The 26129-nt window shown below is 33.1% G+C and overlaps 4 protein-coding genes across 4 annotated transcripts in view; 1 reads left to right on the forward strand and 3 right to left on the reverse strand.

Annotated features, from left to right (window-relative positions):
• Sema1a (semaphorin 1a) overlaps positions 1-26129 on the forward strand; it is a 751515-nt gene that overhangs the window by 305103 nt on the left and 420283 nt on the right. The window lies entirely within an intron of this gene.
• On the reverse strand, positions 3542-6167 carry LOC135951686 (arylphorin subunit C223-like). The gene is made up of 2 exons (XM_065501371.1): positions 5859-6167; positions 3542-5792 (listed from the first exon to the last, which is right to left on the reverse strand). Exons 1-2 carry the CDS (start codon positions 6063-6065, stop codon positions 3666-3668), a joined length of 2334 nt encoding a protein of 777 aa, XP_065357443.1. The 5' UTR covers positions 6066-6167; the 3' UTR covers positions 3542-3665.
• Positions 11682-14239, reverse strand: LOC135950173 (arylphorin subunit C223-like). Its single transcript, XM_065499701.1, has 2 exons — positions 13942-14239; positions 11682-13875 (listed from the first exon to the last, which is right to left on the reverse strand). Exons 1-2 carry the CDS (start codon positions 14146-14148, stop codon positions 11749-11751), a joined length of 2334 nt encoding a protein of 777 aa, XP_065355773.1. The 5' UTR covers positions 14149-14239; the 3' UTR covers positions 11682-11748.
• LOC135950174 (arylphorin subunit C223-like) lies at positions 21667-24248 on the reverse strand. Its single transcript, XM_065499702.1, has 2 exons — positions 23959-24248; positions 21667-23892 (listed from the first exon to the last, which is right to left on the reverse strand). The coding sequence occupies exons 1-2, from the start codon at positions 24163-24165 to the stop codon at positions 21766-21768; spliced, it is 2334 nt and encodes a 777-aa protein (XP_065355774.1). The 5' UTR covers positions 24166-24248; the 3' UTR covers positions 21667-21765.

Below are 26129 nucleotides of genomic sequence, written 5' to 3' on the forward strand. Positions count from 1 at the left end.
TTTACTAATAACTAATATTTATCACAGCGCCCTCCTTCGGTGGTATAACACTAAAACGCCACCGAAGTAAAATAATTAAATAAAGGTTGTTGGCTTGACTAATGCGCCATCTCACCACCAGAGGCGCTGCAACCTGCACTAATAACAAACATAACGCGCAATTGCAGAGTTGTCAATTAAAAGCTTTTCTCCTCCTTTCACCACCTTTTCTTCTACACTCTATCCCCTTTCCAAAGAAAGTAACACAAATATATATAGGCATATTAATTGCCTGAGTGTTACTAACTTCTTTTTTTTTAAAAAAAGAAGATATTAAAATGGTGGTTCAAAGTAGGGTACCTTCGACAATTTTTAAAGACGTTTTTTGTTTCACTTCCGATTTTTTTGAAGGACGGAGTAAGACCAAAAAACCAAAAAAATTATAGTTCGGAATAAATGTTGATCAAATTGTTCCTAATATTTGCAATCCTATTAAAATTTTGATACAGATTTTAGTTTTAGAAACTCAATAAATATGTGATATGTAATAAAATCTTTATTTATTAACAAAACTCAATGAAGTTTTCAATGGTTTTTAAATTTGTCATTTTAAACAAAAAAGATGTAAAAAAAAAACTTTTCAAAAGGTAAAAGGGAAAAATTGGAGCGAAAATCCCAAAAATGGTATTTTTTACAATTTTGCTCATAGGGTCCATATTTCCCTCGGGGCTGAGAAAATACTTTGGTGGTAAATAGGGAACACATCAATGTTTCCAAATCTGGTCTCCGTTTTCTGATCCCATCTTTGGGAATTTAGAACATGTGGCACAAAGATGAAATTTCGATTAAAAACAGGTCAAATTTTGAAGGGCGTTGGGGCGACATATTCCAAAGATAGGACATGTTTTTTATAGCAAGATGTTCTCCATAAAGATACTTTATAGAAGCACATAAAATTGTTATATGTTCTTAAGGAAAGTTTTTTTTTTAATAAAAAAAGAGTTAGGTCACCTTTTCGCCCAAAAAACAGTAAAAATTTACTATTTTTTAATGTTTAAATTGAAAATCGTTTATTTTTGGATCCATAATTGATATTGCTGTGAAATGTTTTGTATGTTATTGGTAATTTAGTTGTCTAACTAACAATAAAAAAACTTCGAGTCCATTCGGTCCAAAAGTACGGCCTATATTTTTAAAAAAACGGATCAAGGTAAGGCAAAATTTTAAAATTTCAATTTTGAAATGCCTATAACTCTGAAATTATAAGAAACATATAGCACACGCAAGCATGTTTTTTCATGGCCTAGTCGAGAGCTTTCCAAAAATATAAAAATCTTCCTTGTCTATGCTCACGTCAAATTTTATCCCGATATTTCCAAAAAATGTTGATTGCATTTGTGCATCGTTAATTTCATATTATTATAGAAAATTCAAAAAGTACCACTAGAAAAATGAAAGAGTCTAACTCCTTCAGGATCGTGTATATTTAATTTCATGACTTTATATTAATTATTACAAAATATCCAAAAAGTACCATTGAAATAAAGCAAAACAAATAATTGCCCCCTTTGGATTTTATGTTTCTAGGTCCATCAGAGAAAATTTAAAAAGTACCATTGGAAGAACGAAACATTTTTATCTTTTTTAATCATTTGAACATCAGTTAGCTTTTATGTTGATAACTTAAAGAATTTAGGAAACTAATAAAGTACCATTGGAAGAAAAAGTACCGATTTCGTTGTGCCCTCTTGAATACCCATCAATTTTAGAATTTCAAAATCCTCCAATTTGCTGATTTTTTTTGTGACGCAGATATGTTGTACACGAATCAAATCTGTGTCCATATGCTCAAGAAAAATATATGCTTTAAAAAAGCACCAAACGGTGCTTTTAGTTTTGTATGGCCGGAGGAAACAATGTCTAAAATTTTAAATTGGCTAGGTAAGGTACATATTTTCACGTTTTAATCTCTTTTTAGTACTTTTTGTTAAAACTCTCAAAAACACTTTAAAAGGGATATAATTGTCTTGTAAGCGCTCTAAGCAGATAATCGAAAGATTTTTTGTATTAATGTAAATGAAAATAAATGAAAAGCTTGCTGTTATCCCTTACAGAGCTGCTTGTTTAAATAATTACACGGTGCTACGATGGAAAAAAACTTGGAAAATTACCCAGCGTGGGTATAGGCCTTGCTGAGTACATTACAAATTGTGTCAAAAAATGACAGAAGCACCCTCAAATTCAGAAGTTATTCACAAAAAACCGTTTTCAGTGATGTTCGTCAACTTATCGATCTGTAACTCAGTCAGTTTTTGTCCGACTTTAAATTTGTTAAGGGGTTTGGAAAGAAAACTGTTTACGCATTTTTTGATACATTTGTAAGTCATAAGTATTGTTTTTGTTAAGAACATCTAAAAGAAAAACAAAATTTATCAACTTTTTTGATTTTAGTCGCTTTTAATTGCTTATAAAATGTTATACTAATATACATATAAAACAAATTTAGTTCTTAACAAAACATGGTTCTAATTATTCAAATCTGATCAAAATTGTAAAAGTTTTTCAACTTTTCATTAACACATTTTTTATTACTTTCTGTCCCAACCCATATGAATAAAAAAAAAACAAAAAACTATACAAAAAAAATATTTGTACAATTTTTAATTTACAAGGTAAATTTTATCGAACTTTTTTCGAAAAAGTTTCATAACTTTGACAAGTATAAACCGATTTTAACAACTAATGTCTCGTTTTTGTCTACATAAAATTGTATTTAAAACACTGTGCAAAATCGAATAGGGTTTCATAAAAAAAATTAAAATAACTGTTGTTGAATTTGAAAAATTACAAAAAAAAATAAAAAAGGAAGCGAAACTATTTATAAAAACTTACACAATTTCTTGGAATATAGATTCCTTGCATACATTTTATGAAAGCTTAATTCTTTACCTATCCATAATTGTTTAAAATTTTGAAATCGGTCAAAAAATGTGTGAATTAGAGGTACTAAAGTACTACGACCTACCCTAAATCAGTTTTTTCAAAATAACTCAAAATTTTGAGGGTGTTTCAAAATCTTTGAAAACGGTTTTAGTATGTCCTCACCTAGGCCTACAACCTCCATTAGGTCGCTTTTCAAGCTCTGACAAAAAGTGTCATTTTGTAGCAGACTGTTATTGGACCATTAAATTGAAAATATCTTTCATAGCTGATGATGATTTTGATCAAACTGTGACTGCCAAGCATTCGTTATTTTTGATATATTGTTCAACAATAAAGTTTTTAGGTATTTACTTAAGGCTTCCAACATCAACGTACGAGAAATTTGGCAGAACAGCTTTAACTATTGACGTTCACAGATTTTAAGAAATTGCAAAATTTGTAGTCAACAAATATTAGATACTTACTTATCTCCGAACCCATCTAAAATCTAGGTTTCATAATGGCTCCCCATAAACAAAGGCATAAATTTAAACAGCCTACCTTAACCAAACTGTCGTTATGCAAATCATTCTAAAAATTACTACTTATCTTATATTACAAAAAAAAAAAAACTCAATCATTTAAAACAATTATATATATTTTTTTAATAATTATTTTTTTTATACATTTAGCAACATTTGTTTTCTACATTACTATTAACAATTAAACAACAATTTAATAATAATGACATCAATAAGTAATACCTAGTGAATGTAGTTGTAATCAAAATGACCGATCTTTTCGTATTTGTGTTCAAAGTACTTTTCAAAAGTGTCTTGGTGGAAGATCTTAACATCCTTGAAGTACATGTTGGGTACGAAGAATTCGTATTCATCAATTTCACGATCGAAGGGATAACCGAAAGGCATTTCATCGATGTAACGAACACCAGAGCCAATACCGCAAGAGTAGGTGTAGTCGTAGGTGGCGAATTGTTCGTATTCAGCGGTGAAGGGAGTGACGTAGAAGAAGAATTGCATGGGCATACCCTTGTACCAACCATGGGGCAAGACCAAACGATCGGGGAAACCACAGTGGGGTTCGCTGATGTCCAAGGGGAAATCGTATTTGCCTTCGAAGGCAAGCATGACGTATTTGTACAATTCAGTGTAGGTGGTGCGGTCCTCAACGGTCCAGTAGAAGTCCTTGGAGTAGCGCTTGAATTCATTGACACCAGATTTAAGAGTGTAAAGGAAGCTATCAAGTTCCATGAAGTTTTCACGGTTTTCAGTCAAGGTAATAACACGGCCGAATTCGTCGTATTTGGGACCCAAGTAGGTGCGGATAACAACCTTTTGGGCTTTGTCAGATTCAATAACGAAATCGAAGTCGAAAGGCTTGTGGTTAAGGCGCATTTGACGAGCCAACAAGGTCTTGTCCCAAACGAATTGACCATCAACGAAAGTCATCTTGTCGTTCATCAAGTTGGTGACATCAAAGTCGACCAAATCGAAGTAGGTAACCAATTCAGAAACCTTAACGTCCTTGATGGTGACACCAGGGAACAACAATTCTTCGTGAGTGTAAGGTTTGACATAGTTGAAGAATTGGAAGTAGACGGAGGCAATCTTCTTGTAGAACATGTAGAACATAGGATCACGCATCATGGTCTCGTAGTTCAAGAAAATGTGGGGGAAAACTTCGAAATCGTGAGTGTTGACATCACCGAAGTACATATGGGCGAACATGTACCAGTATTTGAAGAAGTAGTTGTCGAAAGTATCAACATTGCCTTGCATGATGCTGCCAATGTATTCAATGGATTCGGGTTTGCGCAAATCAATGGTCTTGCCTTCATAAGTGACATAGACACCCTTGGTGATGATTTCATCCAAGCGGTTGAAGAAGTCCAAAACCTTGTAGTAGTAGTCGAATTTGCCAAAGCTTTCGACTTCGTAGTAGTTCTTGCGGTAAGAGAAACCAACACCATTGTGGTAAACCAATTGAGGGTTGTAACCGTATTCGATGGTGTCCAAGAAGGAGAATGCGGGAATTTCACCAAAACCATGAGACAAACGTTCCATGTAGTAACGAGACAAAAGTTGACGGACATTGTACAACCAGTATTCACCACGACGATCCTTGTTCAAACCATAGGTTTCGCCATCCAAGAAGAAAGCGTAGTCCATGTTGAGGTAGTACCAGTAGGCGTTGAAACCAACATCTTCAGTGAAGTAAGACAAAGCAGATTCCTTGTTGAAGAATTCAATGTCACGAGTGTAGTCAACAGGCATGAAGAACATCTTGGTGCCTTCGAAGATTTCCAAGTATTTAGAGTCCTTGTTGTATTTGTCCATGTTATCGCGCAACATGAAACGGTCCTCAGAGTACCAGTGTTCACCCAAACCCATCATCTTCCACCATTGGTAGGTCTTGAAGTCCTTGGTGAAGTAGTAGTAGTATTGGTTGTCGTGGTTTTTGTAGAAGGTAGCGTAGTCCTTGTAGAGGATATCCTTGTATTCCTTTTCGTACATGATGTATTTGCTCCAGACATTGTAATCGAATTTCTCAGCTTCGAAGACGAATTTGCTGTTGAAGAAGTATTGAGGGAAGATTTCATAGATGGAAGGCAAGATCAAGCCATGGAAATCATCACGGTGGATGACGGCCAAAGTCAAAGCATAGACAAACATGCCTTCGTTGCAGTGCATACGAGCCCAGGCAACATTGCTTTGGAAGACTTCCCAGTTCTTGGCATAGTAGAAGAATTCGAACAAACCATAGGCTTGTTTAAGGTGGGTCTGTACCAAAGCACCGAAGAATTCGCCCTTGGGTAAAATGGCATCATGTTTGTAGGCTTCGTAGAATTTCTCCATGTACATGTCAAAGTGCTGGAATGTAAAAAGAATTGGTGTTAAAAAGGAATTTTCGTTAAAGAAGATTGTTAATAAACTTACAGTGTAGTCAGCTTTGTTAAAAGTGAAAGATTTGCCCATTTTGATCCATTCCTCGAACATCAAGGGATCCTCGACACGGTAAACAATTTCGAAAAGGAACTTTTGTTTGGCCAAAAATTCCTTATCGGCAATTTTAACTTCATGTTTAGAGATGCTGCTGGCAGCAACTAGGCCAACGATGGCCAATAAAACAATGGCGATTTTCATTGTTTAGTCCTTCAAGAGAGCGCGTAAATTCCAAAACCAAACTGTCCACGGATTAGAGTGTGATGCAACGATCAGATCCAATACCTAAAGACTGCTGATGTTTGCAAGATTTTCACCGGTTTTTATACAAATTAGTTTTGTCTTTGAGCTGCATGATATCAGCAGCTTTTACTTTTGCACGTAGCATGTTGCTCTTTTTTACCCTTAAGTTATAAAATTGATAAGATGTTAATTAGTTTTTTTTAAGTTGATTTATTATTAATATTTTTGTGATAATTCTGTGATGTTATTTGTTTATTGGTTGGTTTAAGATGATTAAGACTAGTTTGCATTTAATTTAATGCAATATTTGGGATTTTTAAATGTTTGTAGGTTTGTGTATTTAATGGATATTTTTGTGTTTTTTTAATTGTGGCACGTTTTATTCATATATGAGTTAGCACTAATGCGAAAGAACCATATGGTGTAAGAAAATGTTGAGTTGTGTTTCCTGGTGTTAATGAAAAATTCATGGAATTTCTCTAAAAATGGGTCAATGAGTAACAGCGCCTCTTTCTGAAAAGCCCTATTATTTCGGTCTTTAACAAACATGTTGTAACATGTTTTGAGTTTAATTTATGAACATGATACTGCTTTTGAATATTGGTAGAAAATGGAATAATATGAAAATTTATTGGTTCTGATATATAAGGCGTACTTAATTCGCCGCTATTTTATAAGTCTGATTCACTTTGTTTATGTTCATACTGCAGTTTTGATAATTATTGCTATTCAATCTCCAGTTTATTCTATCCCAGTATGCAAAGTAATTCAAAGTTGTATCGATAAGATTTTCGCAAAATTTAATCGATAAAGAATTCGATATAATACCGAGAATGTGCGTGTTTCCTATGTGGAGTGTAGAGTGATAACGAGTCAAAAACTATAAATAATGTCTGGTTGGTAGTGAAAATGTTCAATATCAGTCCATGATTTCACCTAGCCTCCATACAAAAGTCCCCCTTTTTGATCAGTCATAAATATTTTGATTATGCGGAAATACGTATACAATTTTTTACAAATTAGTTCTAAGTACTCTGACATTATATTCTAAAGTGTGGTGAAAGTCGGGCAACATTTGTCCCTAATCCCCATACAAGGTCCCCCTCAGAAAATGACTTGAACATTCATAATTGTCTTATAATAATTAATATCGCTGTGAAATTGGACATAATAACCTAAATTTGCAACATTGTATTAAACTATTTTACAGGTTAGAAGCTTATTTATTTATATTTTCTACAATGGAGGTCGGTGGTACAAACCCATGTGATATCTGATATCATTTGTTCATCCCAGAGACATTGATATCTATCTTCATTACTTATAAGTCGTGATGTAAACGTTCTCCTTGTTCTTCGCTATACGATCTAAAATTTGCAGGAAATTTGACTGTTCAGATAGTGTACTTTTTTATGCTCATATTGCATCTAAATAAGGCAAAATATGGAAAAGTTTATTTAAGTCCCAATTTAATGTGTAAATGAGGCTATTCTGTATCCGACAAATCGGATAGATTCATAGGAGGTGAGGTTGCAAAAATCAAAAATTTCTTGTGTCCCTAAAATATATTGAATAAATCCATTTTACAGGAAACTGTTTCAACGATTTCAAGTATGTTACTCTTATTACAATCAGATTTTTGGTTCAAAAGATATAGACCTTCAAAGTCAACTTTTTTCAGTGTTCAAAAAAACTGAACATTTTTCTGATTCTGTCGATAGATCTATTTATTAAGCAAAGAATAAAAGCAAATTGTACTGTTTGATTTGTGTTTGTCCAGGTAAATCGATATTTAACAACTATCCATTTTTTAATTTTTAGCTAGAGGTAAAACTTTGAAAAAAGACATATTTCCAAAAATGTGTTGCATGCATTTTCGGTCAATTTATGACATATAACCGTTAAAGTCCATTAGATATACCTTCTTTTAAGGCTTTGAGCAATATTTTACAAAAAAAATAGCAATAGATTTAAAAACTATTTTTTTAATATTTTCTGGAATAATTTATAAAAAATTTAAAAATAAATTAAAACAATTTGTTTTAATATTTTATTTTACTTCCCATAAAATTTCAACTTTGCTAACCCATAAGTAGGCATCTGTTATAAATTTTCTAAACATGTTGACCGTGTATTCACCACAAATATTACAAAACACATTTCGGTTATTCACACATTTCGATTATTACGTCAACTTTTTCTCGATGAGAACATATTTAATTTATTTATAGAAATATACATTTAAGATAATTGAAAAATTAAGGTAGATTCAAAGCTACTCATAGGAAAAACAAGTAAGAAAGTATGGTCGGTCAAGCCCGACCATATAATACCCTACACTAAGTAAAAGAGCAAAAAAAATGTTTCTTTTAAAATTTCAATAATTTATATTTTTGAGTGATTTTCGGAAGTGGGCCTTATATGGGGGCTATGACCAATTATGGACCGATCACCATAAAATTAGGTCGTGTGATTTATGTGTATATTAAAGTTAACTATGTTGAATTTTGTGTGTTTACCAAAATTTTTAAGCGATTTATGAACGTTAAAGTGATTTTCGGAAGCGGGTCTATATGGGAGCTATGACTAATTATGGACCGATCGTAACAAAATTTGGTGACATGAATTTTGTGTATATAAAACATATTTGGAGCGGAATTTGTGGAGATACATATATAAATTAAACATTTATGACCGATAAAGTCCAATTTCGAGAGGACATTTGTATGGGGGCTAGGTGAAATAATGGACCGATTTCAGCCAGTTTCAATAGGCTTGGTCCTTGAGCCGAAAAAATAATATGTATCAAATTTCATAGAAATATCTTCAAAATTGCGACCTGTACTCTGCGCACAAGGTTTACATGGACAGCCAGCCAGCCAACCAGACGGACGGACGGACGGACGGACATCGCTTAATATACTCAGAAAGTGATTCTAAGTCGATCGGTATACTTTTAGGTGGGTGTTAGACTAATATTTTTGGGCGTTACAAACATCTGCACAAAGGCATAATAGCCTCCCCACTATGGTGGTGTAGGGTATAATAAAATTGTGTATAAAAGAAAAACTAAGAACTGGGTCTCGACATTTTTTCTTCTTTTCCACAAAATAATAAAACAAGCTATACTATAAAATGGATGATACCAATGATTATCAAAATAAATCCATATTTTCGATTTGATTTCCAAATAAGTTCGATAAAAAGTGCGGACTCGAAACGTTGTATACTGAGTACCTATCGTCCATACATCCTGAATAATAAATACTTAATAAAAGCTGCAATTATGGTTACAATATGCTTGTAGTTGATAGTTGATTCTTAAATTAAGTTATTAAATTGTGTGCTAAATATCATTCCAATGAATCATTACCGATGAATGCTGTCAGATGCTAATATAAACCAACAGGAAACTAGGTATCTTAATACGAATATATTGCAAACATTTTATTGAAAACGAACTAAAAACACTGTGCGACAAGAAAAACCATCCTCAACAATTCCAATGGGAAATGAAAAGTTAGCTCGAATTTACCATTTTTTTACAATTTTTTGCACTATGATTGAAAAAAAAAAATAAAAATATTTAATGGAATGTAATTGTGCGTACTTATTGTTGCATTGAATCCAATGTGGAAAAATATATTTTTTGCTTTATTTCAACAAATGGTGACGGTATTGACCACGACTAGTTAAATGTAAAGAAATGATCAATTTTGGGTTAAAATGCAATTTAAAACTATTCTAAATCAAATGAATCTGAAATTGTTTTAAATGGACCAGCGAATAGTGAAATAATCATGGGCAATTTTTAGAAATCCGTTTTTAACGGGTTAATAAACATTTAGTTTAGTCAATTAAAGAATTTCCGTATAGACAATGATGGCTGCGTTCTCTAAAATTGGTCTTAACATGTCCTTAAAAATTTACTTTTTGCACCATTATCTTGACTATTTTAGTGGGCAGTTAGCTACTGAGTCAGACGAACAAGGTGCATGCTACCACCAAATTGCTATTCCATTTGAAATCAAGTAAAATTGTTTCTATTGATGACATATAAATAATTGTGAAACAAATTACATATACCGAGTGAAAAAGTCGCCGGACTCCGTTCTAGCGAAAATTTGTTGGTGGAGTAAAAACTTATTTATAGACCAAGAACAAATAAATGAAGTTGATAATGGAACTAATTTAGAAAGTGAAGCAGAAATGGTTTCGGCCTCGAAAGATGAGAGTGACGATACCCAGAATTTACAGCTTCCATCAACATCAAAAAGACTTTGAACCATATAGTTTAAAATATTTGTATTAGTTCCATTGAACAAAATGGCAACTCTGAGCTTGTTATTGCAATAAAACTTTTTAAATACATTTTTTTAATGAAACAAAAAAATCTTCAAAATATTCAGATTACATTCTGAAAATAAATTTTAGTATTCAATAGAATTTAAGAATTGTTTTAAATTTTTCTGAAAATGACAGTGAATGTCATGTAGTGCATTTTAATCCAAAATTGATTATGTTTTTATAGTTGACTAGGCGTGGTCAATACCGCCAACCATTTGTTGAAATAAAGGAAAAAATATTTTTTTACACATTGTATTCAATGCAACAATAATTACGCACAATTACATTCCATTAAATATTTTTATATATTTATGGTACAAAAAATGGCCCAACTTCAAGAGGCCATAAAAATGAAATTCGAGCTAACTTTTCAAAACCCTTTGGCAGTTTTGTCAAGTTAATGGTGAACTTTCATTTCCCATTGGAGTTGATGAGGCTAGTGGTGATGACCCGAAATTTGTTGCATAGTGTAATAAGGCAAATATCACAATTCGAAAACAAAATAAAAACTTCTAAACTACGGATCAAATTTTTCCGTAATATGGTACATTCTAGCATTCATAATATTATTGGTAGTGATATTAAATTAAATGAGAATACAATACGTTTTAAAGAAAGAACTATATCATTAAACGAAGGGCAAAGTAACGATCTGCTGAAAAATCTTTCGAATTGAGTGTCGATCCTAGGTTATTTTAATAAAATAATCCAATATGTTTTTTCTAATCTCTCCTGGAATAAGTTTCCTTTTGGAAACTTAAGCTTTAGCTTTGGATCTTAAGCTTTAGTTATTAGATTTTGGTAATAAATTTATAAGGGAATACATTAGCATTTTAATAAATCTATCGTTATGAGAAATATGTGGCGAGAAACAGTTTTTCAAAAACAGTTATTTTTAAAAAACCAACTAATTATGGACTATTATTCTTTCCCAATCTTACATCTTTAATTTAATGCGCTAAAATGAAAAGTTTTATTCTGTTTAATATTAAATGTTTTAGAAACCTATATCGGATTCGAATATTATAGTTTTGTAGATAACTGTGAAGAAAATGTTAAATATTGTGGCATAAATTAAAAACACTTTAACTAGCCTACCTTAACATAAACGTAGTTATGCAGTCACTCTAAAACTTACTGCTTACCTTATATTACAAAAAAAGAAAACACAAAAATTTAAAATAATTATATATATATATTTTTTAATAATTATTTTTTTTAGCAACATTTGTTTTCTACATTACTATTAACAATTAATCAACTATTTAATAATAATGACATCAATAAGTAATACCTAGTGAATGTAGTTGTAATCAAAATGACCGATCTTTTCGTATTTGTGTTCAAAGTACTTTTCAAAAGTGTCTTGGTGGTAGATCTTAACATCCTTGAAGTACATGTTGGGAACGAAGAATTCGTATTCATCGATTTCACGATCGAAGGGATAGCCGAAAGGCATTTCATCGATGTAACGAACACCAGAGCCAATACCGCAAGAGTAGGTGTAGTCGTAGGTGGCGAATTGTTCGTATTCAGCGGTGAAGGGAGTGACGTAGAAGAAGAATTGCATGGGCATACCCTTGTACCAACCATGGGGCAAGACCAAACGATCGGGGAAGCCACAGTGGGGTTCGCTGATGTCCAAGGGGAAGTCGTATTTGCCTTCGAAAGCAAGCATTACGTATTTGTACAATTCAGTGTAGGTGGTGCGGTCCTCAACGGTCCAGTAGAAGTCCTTGGAGTAGCGTTTGAATTCATTGACACCAGATTTAAGAGTGTAAAGGAAGCTGTCAAGTTCCATGAAGTTTTCACGGTTCTCAGTCAAGGTAATAACACGGCCAAATTCATCGTACTTTGGACCCAAGTAGGTGCGGATAACAACCTTTTGGGCTTTGTCAGATTCAATAACGAAATCGAAGTCGAAAGGCTTGTGGTTAAGGCGCATTTGGCGAGCCAACAAGGTCTTATCCCAAACGAATTGACCATCAACGAAAGTCATCTTGTCGTTCATCAAGTTGGTGACATCAAAGTCGACCAAATCAAAGTAGGTAACCAATTCAGAAACCTTAACGTCCTTGATGGTGACACCAGGGAACAACAATTCTTCGTGAGTGTAAGGCTTAACATAGTTGAAGAATTGGAAGTAGACGGAAGCAATCTTCTTGTAGAACATGTAGAACATAGGATCACGCATCATGGTCTCGTAGTTCAAGAAAATGTGGGGGAATACCTCGAAATCGTGAGTGTTGACATCACCGAAGTACATATGGGCGAACATGTACCAGTATTTGAAGAAGTAGTTGTCGAAAGTATCAACATTGCCTTGCATGATGCTGCCAATGTATTCAATGGATTCGGGTTTGCGCAAATCAATGGTCTTGCCTTCATAAGTGACATAGACACCCTTGGTGATGATTTCATCCAAGCGGTTGAAGAAGTCCAAAACCTTGTAGTAGTAGTCGAATTTGCCAAAGCTTTCGACTTCGTAGTAGTTCTTGCGGTAAGAGAAACCAACACCATTGTGGTAAACCAATTGAGGGTTGTAACCGTATTCGATGGTGTCCAAGAAGGAGAATGCGGGAATTTCACCAAAACCATGAGACAAACGTTCCATGTAGTAACGAGACAAAAGTTGACGGACATTGTACAACCAGTATTCACCACGACGATCCTTGTTCAAACCATAGGTTTCGCCATCCAAGAAGAAAGCGTAGTCCATGTTGAGGTAGTACCAGTAGGCGTTGAAACCAACATCTTCAGTGAAGTAAGATAAAGCAGATTCCTTGTTGAAGAATTCAATGTCACGAGTGTAGTCAACAGGCATGAAGAACATCTTGGTGCCTTCGAAGATTTCCAAGTATTTAGAGTCCTTGTTGTATTTGTCCATGTTATCGCGCAACATGAAACGGTCCTCAGAGTACCAGTATTCACCCAAACCCATCATCTTCCACCATTGGTAGGTCTTGAAGTCCTTGGTGAAGTAGTAGTAGTATTGGTTGTCGTGGTTCTTGTAGAAGGTAGCGTAGTCCTTGTAGAGGATATCCTTGTATTCCTTTTCGTACATGATGTATTTGCTCCAGACATTGTAATCGAATTTCTCAGCTTCATAAACGAATTTGCTGTTGAAGAAGTATTGAGGGAAGATTTCATAGATGGAAGGCAAGATCAAGCCATGGAAATCATCACGGTGGATGACGGCCAAAGTCAAAGCATAGACAAACATGCCTTCGTTGCAGTGCATACGAGCCCAGGCAACATTGTTTTGGAAGACTTCCCAGTTCTTGGCATAGTAGAAGAATTCGAACAAACCATAGGCTTGTTTAAGGTGGGTCTGTACCAAAGCACCGAAGAATTCGCCCTTTGGTAAGATGGCACCATATTTGTAGGCTTCGTAGAATTTCTCCATGTACATGTCGAAGTGCTGAAATTTGAAATGAATTATTGTTAAAAAGGAATTTTCGTTAAAGGAGATTGTTAATAAACTTACAGTGTAGTCAGCTTTGTTAAAAGTGAAAGATTTGCCTATTTTGATCCATTCCTCGAACATCAAGGGATCCTCGACACGGTAAACAATTTCGAAAAGGAACTTTTGTTTGGCCAAAAATTCCTTATCGGCAATTTTAACTTCATGTTTAGAGATGCTGCTGGCAGCAACTAGGCCAACAATGGCCAATAAAACAATGGCGATTTTCATTGTTTAGTCCTTCAAGAGAGCGCGTGAATTCCAAAACCAAACTGTCCACGGATTAGAGTGTGATGCAACGATCAGATCCAACACCTAAAGACTGCTGATGTTTGCAAGATTTTCACCGGTTTTTATACAAATTGTGCACTTTCGTTTGAGCTTATCGCTCAGCTGCATGAAATCAGCAGCTTTTAATTTTGCACGTTGTATGCTGCACTTTTTTACCTTTAACACATATAAATGATAAGAATTTAATTAGTTTTTATTAATTGTTTTATTATCAATATTTTTGTTATGATGCTATGATGTTATTTGTTTATTTTTAGTTTTAGATTATTATTAATTGGTTGCATTTAATGTAATCCAATTGTATGAATTTTTAATGTTTGCCGGCTTCAGCAGTTAATGGAAAATTTTATCGTTTAATTTGAGACCTTTTATAGATATGTTTGTTATCACCAGGGAAACCAAAATATGCAAATGCATGTTTTTTCTGGTGAGTCTAATGAGCACATGGATAAGATATTTACACGTTTCAGAACTATTTAAGAATTTTGGCATCGATTTGTTAGTGCATATTTTTGCATATTTTACCCTTAAATACATATTTTTGCATATATTGGTTTTAAGAGCATATTTATGTCATATTTTGCGTTTTAGAGCATATTTTACTGTTTAATAGCATATTTTGAGTTTATCAAAAACAAATTTTGTCTTACTTATTTTTCGCTGTTGTGTTACAGGTTTTTACTTCCTTTGTTTAAAATTCAAAATTGAAAAATTTCACCAAAAAAAAAATTTTAAAAACAGAAATTTTTTTTAAAATTTAAAATAACAATTCGAAAAATTTTTTTATCCAAAAAATGAAAAAACTGAAAAAAAAATTTGTTCACCTAAAAATATTTAAATTTTTTATTTTGAAGTATAATTAGGTGAAGGGTATATAAGATTCGGCACAGCCGAATATAGCTCTCTTACTTGTTTTAATATAAAATAAGCACTATTTTAATAATAGCTCCATCTAAATATCAAATTTTAGTTCTAATTCAAACTTAACCGTCCAAGTGTTAAAGAAATATTGTCTTTTAAATTTGCTCCTGTAACATCAATTGATGTCGAAAGAACAGTTTCTATGTTTAAAAATGTTTTCAATAGACAACGATTTTTATTTGAAAATTTAAGTAAATTTTTTTTGGTTAAAAATTATGTAAAAGTTTGTTTTTTTAAGAGCATATTTTTTAAATTTTAAGAGCATATTTTAAAGTTTTTACTGCATATTTAAAGCGCCTAAAACGCTTTTTTTAGAGCATATTTCCGGTTTCCCTGGTTATCACTAATACGGAACCACTGTGTCTATGAAGATTTGAAATATTTGCGAAAATTTCTTTGATTGTCTTAATCTTTTTTGATAAGTTTAATTGCATTTTCATTGATTTATTTAGTTCTGGAAATCTGAACTAAAATTTTGTGTTCCGTGGCTTGTATTTCGTGGTCTTTATTTTAGTGTTGTTTTTCGGTTTTAAGCAAGCAATTGGCTTTATTAGTGATCTTATGTTTTAAAAATCTTTGATATGGCACACTTTCTTATGTATTAGCAATAGAGTTGTTGTTTTACTGTTTATTGCTGAATATTTGTTATATTTACAGGGATTAAAAAATCCTTGATCTTGGAGCAATTCAGCCAATATTTAGTATTCTGTAGCAGAATTGTATAATGTTTGGTGTGTTCAATACGACTTTCATCATATAAAGCAAATATTATTTGAAAGTAAATTTTTAATTAGGCTTAAATTCATTTATTATAGTTAATCTGTAATAATTCAAAGAAAATGTATTGCAATTTGCAAATTGTCTAAAAATTAATATTCAGTGATGTTTTTTTGAATTATTACAGAATTATTACAATAAATGAGCCTAATTAAAAATTTACTTTCGAGTTATATAAAATAAAATAATTACCGACAAATTTATAAAATTAAAACAAAAAACAGATATTTGTTCAATGGAAAGTTAAATTCGTAAAGGTTTATTTTATCTAATATTTGAGTTAAGTCAACAAAATCCAAAACAATAAATCCGAAATTCCGCAATAAAATTACCTATAAGTAAGACTGAAATTTTTTTTAATCTGCTCTGTCGATTTAATTTTTTTGAAAAAAAAAAATATTTTTTTAGCAAAATTTCTTTTGTTTATAAAATCAAAATTAGTTTTGTTTGGAACTTTGTCTTCTATACGCTTAGAAAAAATTAACAGCATAGCGGCATTTTGCAATTTTTTATGTCGTTTAAAAAAAATTCGAAATTTGGTTAACAAAAAATTATATTTCTAAAACGACTCGCAAGATTAATTTTAAGTTTATTGCGTAATTTCGGTTTTTATAGGTTATTCAATAAGCGAAACAGTTTTTGAGTTATGCGAATATATGGTGTGCAGCCTCCTTCAATGGATTCGGCATACTCGAATTAGGTTAACCCGCCAGGTGACCTGCTTGACAGAAAACAAGTAAGGGAGCAATATTCGACTGTGCCGAATCTTATATACTTACTTCACCAAATTATATTTCAAAAAAAAAATTTTAAATAAAAAAAAAAATTTAAAATTTAAAAATAAATAATTTGTTCACCTAAAAATATTTCAAATTTTTATTTTGTTTTTAAATTTTAAAATTATGTTTTTAAATTTAAAAAAAAAATAGTTTTTTAATTGGGTTAAAAAATATTTTTTCCGATTTTTACCCATTGTATGGTCTTATATATGTACGTCGTTGCCTATATTAATGACTTAGTAATCCAGATATAGGTAAAAAATCGATGTTGTCCTGGTTTTTTCCTCATATCTCAGCCATTTGTGGACCGATTTTGCTGATTTTAAATAGCAAACTTCTCCGAAAGCATGTCTGATAGAATTATTGAATATTTGGTTCCAGAAGATATCAGGGTCTTCAGAAAATTGATTTCAACAGACGGACAGACTGACAGACATGGCTTTATCGACTCCTATCTATAACAATCCAGAATATATATATTTTATAGGGTCGAAAATGAAAAATGTAGAAATTATAAACGGAATGACAAACTTATATATACCCTTCTCACGAAGGTGAAGGGTATAAAAAGTGTAAAATTTGAGCACAGTGTTATTATTACTCCATGGCGATATATAATTTCAAGTTCTCCAAAATTTGGAAATTCGATTTAGTTTGGTTTTTCTATAGGTCTCAAGTATATATTTTGAAAATACCTAAAATTAAACTGTTTATAATTTTTGATTTGTTACCCCCATTAACACGAAGCCTGGTTATACGTTAACTATTAGTTATACTGTCGGTTAAAATTATGTTTGTATGAAAACTGTCAGTATAACTATTAGTTAACCAGACTTTGTGTTACTGGGGGTTAATAAGATGAAACGTAGAGTTTAAAGTTTTTTTTTCAAGAAATCCGTTTCTCATCAAAACAGGATATAGCATAAAAATCGGCTGTGCCGCATCTCCTAAAATCACTCTCAATAAGTCTATAAGCCTTGGAATCTTATGAGGATCCAGAATATATACACTTTTTGGTTCTGCGACCATTTTTGATGGTGGGTATTAAAATTTCGTATAAAAGTTAAGGATGAAAAATATTTCTAAGCTGTTAAAAATTTGTATACATACACATAGAAAACAGATACGTGATAGCAACCGAATTTGTTGCCAATCGAATGATTCTATCTTAGTAACCGAATTTTACAGTCGTGGCTACACAATTTTAGAAGGGGTAACAAAAGATTGGTTGCTTCAACCGAAATTCTTCTTTATCAACTGACTTTCTGTTGATAGAACCGAAAAATTCTATGTGTGCAACCGAATCATTCGATTGGCAACAAATTCGGTTGCTATCACGAATCTGTTTTCTCTGTGTACTATTGTAACTGCACAATTTTACACTATTCTTATATAAGATTTGAAGTTCGATAGCATTCGAACCATTTCAAAAAATATTAAAGTGGTAAATTACTATACCTTGTCGAAAAAATTATTTTCCTCCCACTCAATATTTTGTATTAAAAACCCTCTATTGAAAGATTTTTTATTGTTTTCATTAATTTTTCCGATCAGTTGTTCTATTTAAAGTTACACTAAGGTGTTTATAAAATCACAACATCGTTTTACAAGTTGGGAATTACGTAGAAGTTCCTTTGATAGTCTATAAACTTTTCAAATCACTTTTAGCTTTTGTGGAAACAGCTACTCATGCACATATCATGTTATGCATATTACTGTACTTGTTAACCCTATAACCCGCAAGAGTGCCTCAAGGCATGCTTTACAAAACACCAATTATCTCAAAAAGAAATTATATTTTTTTACAGATTTGTTAACTTAGGTCGAAATGCATTCTGACTTTTAGTTTTTGCTGTCAGCTGTTTTGTGAGTGACGTCATAATTTTAGCGCTTTAAATTTTGTGTGTTATTTTTTATACCCTACACCACCATAGTGGGGAGGGTATAATGCGTTTGTGCAGATGTTTGTAACGCCCAAAAATATTAGTTAACACAGACCTTAAAGTATACCGATCGACTTAGAATCACTTTCTGAGTCGATTAAACGATGTCCGTCCGTCCGTCTGGTTGGCTGGCTGACTGGCTGTCCATGTAAACCTTGTGCGCAGAATACAGGTCGCAATTTTGAAGATATTTCGATCAAATTTGGTACATATTATTTTTTCGGCCCAAGGACCTAGCCTATTGAAAGTGATTGAAATCGGTCCATTATTTCACCTAGCCTCCATACAAATGTCCTTCCGAAATTGGACTTTATCGGTCATAAATGTTTAATTTATAAATGTATCTCCACAAATTGCGCTCCAAATAAGTTTTATATATACAAAATTCATGTCACCAAATTTTGTTACGATCAGTCCATAATAAGTCTTAGCTCCCATATTGACCCGCTTCCGAAAATCACTTTAACGTGCATAAATCGCTTAAAAATATTGGTAAACACACAAAATTCAACATAGTAAACTCTCATATAGACATAAATCACACTACCTAATTTAATGGTGATCGGTCCATAATTGGTCATAGCCCCCATATAAGGCCCACTTCCGAAAATCGCTCAAAAATATAATTTATTGAAATTTTAAAATAAAAATGTTTTTGTTCTTTTACTTAGTGCTGGGTATTATATGGTCGGGCTTGACCGACCATACTTTCTTACTTGTTTTTAATCAAAGTTTTACTCACATTTAGACGCCCGATCTATTCGAAATATTTTTTATTAAGGAGTGAGATCGAAAAATTCTTAACATACATATATGTTTATAAAAAAGAAACCACTAAACTTACAGCTTTAATTTTTTTTTTATTTGATTGAAATTATTATTACAATTTACAAAAAAAATTATTTTTATAGTTTTAATCACTAGTGATGAAATTTTGAACCTTTTTCGGAAACCCTTCCATTAACGTTTTTATAGTGCTTTCTGTCACTTTGCTCGAACATGTAGTCCATCTCCGTTTAAAATCTACCACACTTTTGGACACCTTTTTTGTACTCTTCAATTCTCTTTTAACAAGAGCCCAATATCTCTCCACTGGCCTTAGCTCCGGGCAGTTTGGAGGATTTGCCTCTCTTGGTACAAATACCACATTATTGTTCTTGTACCACTCAAGGGCTTGTTTGCCATAGTGACAGGATGCCAAGTCAGGCCAAAAATAAGTGGACACATTATGAAGTCTTATGAATGGAAGCAGCATTTTTTGTAAACATTCCTTGATGTAAATTTCGGTATTTATAGAGCCCGTTGTAACAAATGAGTGGCTTCTTTTGCCGCAACTGCATATTGCTTGCCATACCAAGAACTTTCTGGGAAATTTTGTCTGCTTTTGGGTCCTAAACTTTTCTTCAACATTCCCTCGAGCATCAGCAACATAAAATTTTTGACCTGGAAGTTGCGAAAAATCTGCCAGAACATACGTTTCGTCATCCATTATGCAGCAAGAATATTTTTTTATAAAACTTGACTTCAATTTCCGTGCTCTGTTTTTGGCCTCTAAATTTTTAGTAGCGTTCCTGTCAGGAACTTTTTGAGCCTTGTATGTTTTTAAACCTGCATTAGCTTTAACTTTTCGTACCAAATAGTCCGAGCACTGAGCTAACCGGGCTGCTTTCCTACCGGATGTGTTGGGAGCTCTTTTGAAAATGCGTTCTATTTTTTTGGCTTTAGAAACATCATGTGGACCATTCCTTCTACCTGAACCAGGTTTTCTATCAACTGACAAGTTCTCCCGGTACTGTTTAATAACATTGGAAACAGTTTGACGGCAGACCTTTGTATGCTTGGCCAACTTTTTGTAAGACCAAGTTGGGTTTTGTTGAAAATATTTAATAATTTCAGTACGCACTTTTTTCTGGTCACTCATTTTAATCAGATTAACAAAAAAATTAATATAATTGACATTACACATAATAACTGACATGTTTTTCAAAGGTAACTTGATCAAAAAAAAATTCAAATAATACTTGGGTTAAAAAATGTAATGAAAAACGTGTGTTAAGAATTTTTCGATCTCACTCCTTAGTTCGTTGTAATTAATTTTTCAATAAAATCGTATCATAATTATTGTTTTTTAAACAATAATTATGATACGATTTCCTAAACTTAATTTGCAAATTAGTTTCCAATAGCTGCTCTGAGTGTATTGGGTCATAATTACCCTAAAAAAATTATTCGACAACTTTTTGTTTAGCTTTTTAAATTTTTCCATAAATGCCCAATATGTGTGCGCCAAATTCCCTTTTACAAAAAATTCTGAATTACATTAACAAGTACTTATATATCAGATTATATGTCAGCAATAACCAAACTTCTTCGAAGTAAAGCAGATACCATGAAGTAGGCATTGAAAAGTTCGTCAGTAATTTAATGCTATCTGCTTTGCTTCGAAGATCAATTCTATCAATTTCTTTTGTCCGATCAATATCTTTTACTAATCAAAACCATATTTACCAACTACATATGGGCAATTCCATGTCATCGTAGGTGACATTTGTACGCCTATAGAGTGGAATAGATTTTGCAAAAATAAGTGTATCTGAAAAATAATTCGGTCTTTATGTTTCATTCAGATGGTACTATATTTTAAAAAAAATAATTAGTTCTTTCAAAACATTGTTGTCCAAAAATTTCGAGCGAAATAAGGGTATATCATACGTGACATAAAGCGGAAGTAATTTTGAGATACATGTAGAAAAATGCGAAAATATTCGAATCGTGAGAGGCGTTATGTTTTGTTTTAATTTCTTACATATTGTTCCTTTACAATCCGTCATATTTCAATAAAAACAATCTTTGGATGATTTAATAATAAATAAAATTTAATATCGAACGTGACATGCCGTATGTGACAGATTTTTCTCCTATAGTAAAACAATAAATTAAAATATATTTAAATATTATTTTTCACCATAAAATTTTGTAATAAGCTCCAAATAATTAGCTTCACATATGTAGTAACATTTTAGTACTCATAAGTTTAAAGTATTTATTTTTTATTTTAGAAAAATATTTATTTTTACATTACTACAAGCAATTCATTTAACTATTTTAACAATAATAATTGAATCAATAAGTAATACTTAATGATGGTAGTGGTAATCAAAGTGACCGAACTTTTCGTATTTGTGTTCAAAGTACTTTTCGAAGGTATCCTTGTGGAAGATCTTAACATCCTTGAAGTACATGTTGGGCACAAAGAATTCGTATTCGTCGATTTCACGATCGAAGGGATAGCCGAAAGGCATTTCATCGATGTAACGAACACCAGAACCAATACCGCAAGAGTAAGAGTAGTCGTAGGTGGAGAATTGTTCGTATTCAGCGGTGAAGGGAGTGACATAGAAGAAGAATTGCATGGGCATACCCTTGTACCAACCATGGGGCAAGACCAAACGATCGGGGAAACCACAGTGGGGTTCGCTGATGTCCAAGGGGAAGTCGTATTTGCCTTCGAAGGCAAGCATAACATACTTGTACAATTCAGTGTAGGTGGTGCGGTCCTCAACGGTCCAGTAGAAGTCCTTGGAGTAACGCTTGAATTCATTGACACCCGATTTAAGAGTGTAGACGAAGCTATCAAGTTCCATGAAGTTTTCACGGTTTTCAGTCAAGGAAATAACACGGCCGAATTCATCGTATTTGGGACCCAAGTAGGTGCGGATAACAACCTTTTGGGCTTTGTCAGATTCAATAACGAAATCGAAGTCGAAAGGCTTGTGGTTGAGGCGCATTTGACGAGCCAACAAGGTCTTATCCCAAACGAATTGTCCATCAACGAAAGTCATTTTGTCGTTCATCAAGTTGGTGACATCAAAGTCGACCAAATCGAAGTAGGTAACCAATTCAGAAACCTTAACGTCCTTGATGGTGACACCAGGGAACAACAACTCTTCGTGAGTGTAAGGCTTGACATAGTTGAAGAATTGGAAGTAGACGGAAGCAATCTTCTTGTAGAACATGTAGAACATAGGATCACGCATCATGGTCTCGTAGTTCAAGAAAATGTGGGGGAATACTTCGAAATCGTGGGTGTTGACATCACCGAAGTACATATGGGCGAACATGTACCAGTATTTGAAGAAGTAGCTGTCGAAAGTATCAACATTGCCTTGCATGATGCTGCCAATGTATTCAATGGATTCGGGTTTGCGCATATCAATGGTCTTGCCATCATAAGTTACATAAACACCCTTGGTGATGATTTCATCCATGCGATTGAAGAAGTCCAAAACCTTGTAGAAGTAATCGAATTTGCCAAAGCTTTCGACTTCGTAGTAGTTCTTGCGGTAAGAGAAACCAACACCGTTGTGGTAAACCAATTGAGGGTTGTAACCGTATTCGATACTGTCAATGAAGGAGAAGGCGGGAATTTCACCAAAACCATGAGACAAACGTTCCATGTAGTAACGAGACAAAAGTTGGCGGACATTGTACAACCAGTATTCACCACGACGATCCTTGTTTAAACCGTAGGTCTTGCCGTCCAAGAAGAAAGCGTAGTCCATGTTGAGGTAATACCAGTAGGCGTTGAAACCAACATCCTCGGTGAAGTAAGACAAGGCAGATTCCTTGTTGAAGAATTCAATGTCACGAGTGTAGTCAACAGGCATGAAGAACATCTTGGTGCCTTCGAAGATTTCCAAGTATTTGGAGTCCTTGTTGTATTTGTCCATGTTATCGCGCAACATGAAACGGTCCTCAGAGTACCAGTGTTCACCCAAACCCATCATCTTCCACCATTGGTAGGTCTTGAAGTCCTTGGTGAAGTAGTAGTAGTGATGGTTGTCATGGTTCTTGTAGAAGGTAGAGTAGTCCTTGTAGAGGATATCCTTGTATTCCTTTTCGTACATGATGTATTTGCTCCAGACATCATAATCGAATTTCTCAGCTTCGTAAACGAATTTGCTGTTGAAGAAGTATTGAGGGAAGATTTCGTAGATGGAGGGCAAGATCAAGCCATGGAAATCATCACGGTGGATGACGGCCAAAGTCAAAGCATAAACAAACATGCCTTCGTTGCAGTGCATACGAGCCCAGGCAACATTGCTTTGGAAGACTTCCCAGTTCTTGGCATAGTAGAAGAATTCGAACAAACCATAGGCTTGTTTAAGGTGGGTCTGTACCAAGGCACCGAAGAATTCGCCCTTGGGTAAGATGGCATCATGTTTGTAGGCTTCGTAGAATTTCTCCATGTACATGTCAAAGTGCTGGAATTTGTAAAGAATTATTGTTGAAAAAGTGTTTTAGTTAAAGGATATTGTTAATAAACTTACAGTGTAGTCAGCCTTGTCAAAAGTGAAGGATTTTCCCATTTTGATCCATTCCTCGAACATCAAGGGATCTTCGACACGGTAAACAATTTCGAAAAGGAACTTTTGTTTGGCCAAAAACTCCTTATCGGCAATTTTAACTTCATGCTTAGGGATGCTGCTGGCAGCAACAAGGCCAATGATGGCCAATAAAACAATGGCGATTTTCATTGTTTTGTCCTTCAATCGAACTCGAAATATTTCAAAACCAAACTGTCCACGGATTAGAGTGTGATGCAACGATCAGATCCAATACCTAAAGACTGCTGATATTTCTAAAATTCTTTGAGGTTTTTATACAAATCCGTTTGTTTGTTTTTAGTTTGTGTTTAACAATCAAAACATTTTTTATTATGTTTTTATATTTATGTTGCTGCAGTTTATTTGGAAAACATATGAACTGATAAGAGTTTTATACAATAAGTTCTGCTATGTTTGTTGTCGGGTCGAGGGTATGCAATTTCAATAGATTCCTCAGGTTATCGGACATTTCTTGAAAATATTTTTTAACTAATTAATTTTAGATAAGGTAGAGATTCATTACTGTATAAATTAATGTATAACATACCTGTTTACCAAAGTTTCTTAGGAGAGAAGTCTGATGTTTAAAATTGCGTAAATAAATTTTGTATAACTATCATATGTAAAGATTCAGATACTATGTGATAATAATAACTAGGTTTTGGGCCAATGACTTAATTTTTGTCTGATTTTTTTAAATTTCGATTGAAAGATCTGACTCCTTTGTATTGTTAGTCAAATCATTAATCTGCATTTATTAGTTTGGCTATCATATGTCTTATAATGTAGATGCAGAATCTGTCAATTTCCTTAAAACTACTAATATGTATATTGAAACATTTAAAATTTTAAAGAAATTGTTACAGACTTTTCTAATGGTGATCTTCGGTGTCATACATACATTTTACATTAACAAATCTTATGCCTACAAGATCTTATAACAAAAACTATTTTTAATATTTTCATTAATGAATAAAGATTAATTTTATTATTTTATTCAAATAGCCTTCATATTTAAACAGAATATATTACATTGGCATTTCGTGCGATGTATTTTGTTTTGAACTTATGTCGAATAGGAGTGACGTAGGCTTTGAAATTCGTTCATTCTTTGAAACGTCAGTCTATGCCATTTTATCATAGAGGAGAGCAAACGTTAACGGTAATCGTTACAGCTTATGGTATCGTAGTATTTTTGCGACTAGCTGATGGTGACATCAGTGTAGGGTTTGGTAAAAAAGTAGAACTTTGCATCATCGCATCATGGTTTCATAGTATAAAAAGACATTGGGGAGATTACCAAATTATTGGGCGAAAATGTACCAGAATTTGTAGACGTAGTCATTAAACGCATCAGCATTACCTCAGTGTGAAAGGTATATTGAGTTAGTGCTGATGATTATAACGTGCAAAAATATTGTCCCAACACCCAGCTATTTGCTCAGCATACCTTTCTGAGTCAATCCAACGATGTCCCTATGTTGGTTGGTAGCATAATATTTTACATTCTGAATTCATGTGCCACAATATTTATAGGATAAATTTGAATCAATTCTTTATCATTTGAATAATGTTTGAAAAACTCGATGGAGATCGTGTATAATTTTTTGGTAAAAAATTGCTATTGATTTTGGAGCATTCAGCATGTATGTATATTAACATCTAGTTGTAGTTTTAACATTGGGACTGAAAATTCCATGACATTTCCTATGATTCTTCCTTTCTCATCCATTGTTTTTTCCTTTATCGATATCCATATATATTGTTTTTTTAATGATTTCTTAATTTGTGCAAATCTATCAATATGCTTTGAACACCAGGTTTTCAATGGATCTTGATATTCTGAACAGTTGCTGAATACTTGTTTAATTATACCCTTGTCCATGAGTGGCAAGTGTATATATAAGTTTGTCATTCTGTTTGTAATTTCTACATTTTTCATTTGCGACCCCACAAAGTATGTTTATTCTGGATCGTTATAGATATCGAAGTCGATCTAGCCATGTCCGTCTGTATGTTGAAATCAACTTTCCGTAGCCCCTAAATAACTTAAATAAATGATTCATATATCAATATGTCGGGAATTCTTCCGATTCGGACTTGCTATTTGAAAT

Source organism: Calliphora vicina, chromosome 2, assembly GCF_958450345.1.
Source record: "Calliphora vicina chromosome 2, idCalVici1.1, whole genome shotgun sequence".
NCBI lineage: Eukaryota > Metazoa > Arthropoda > Insecta > Diptera > Calliphoridae > Calliphora > Calliphora vicina.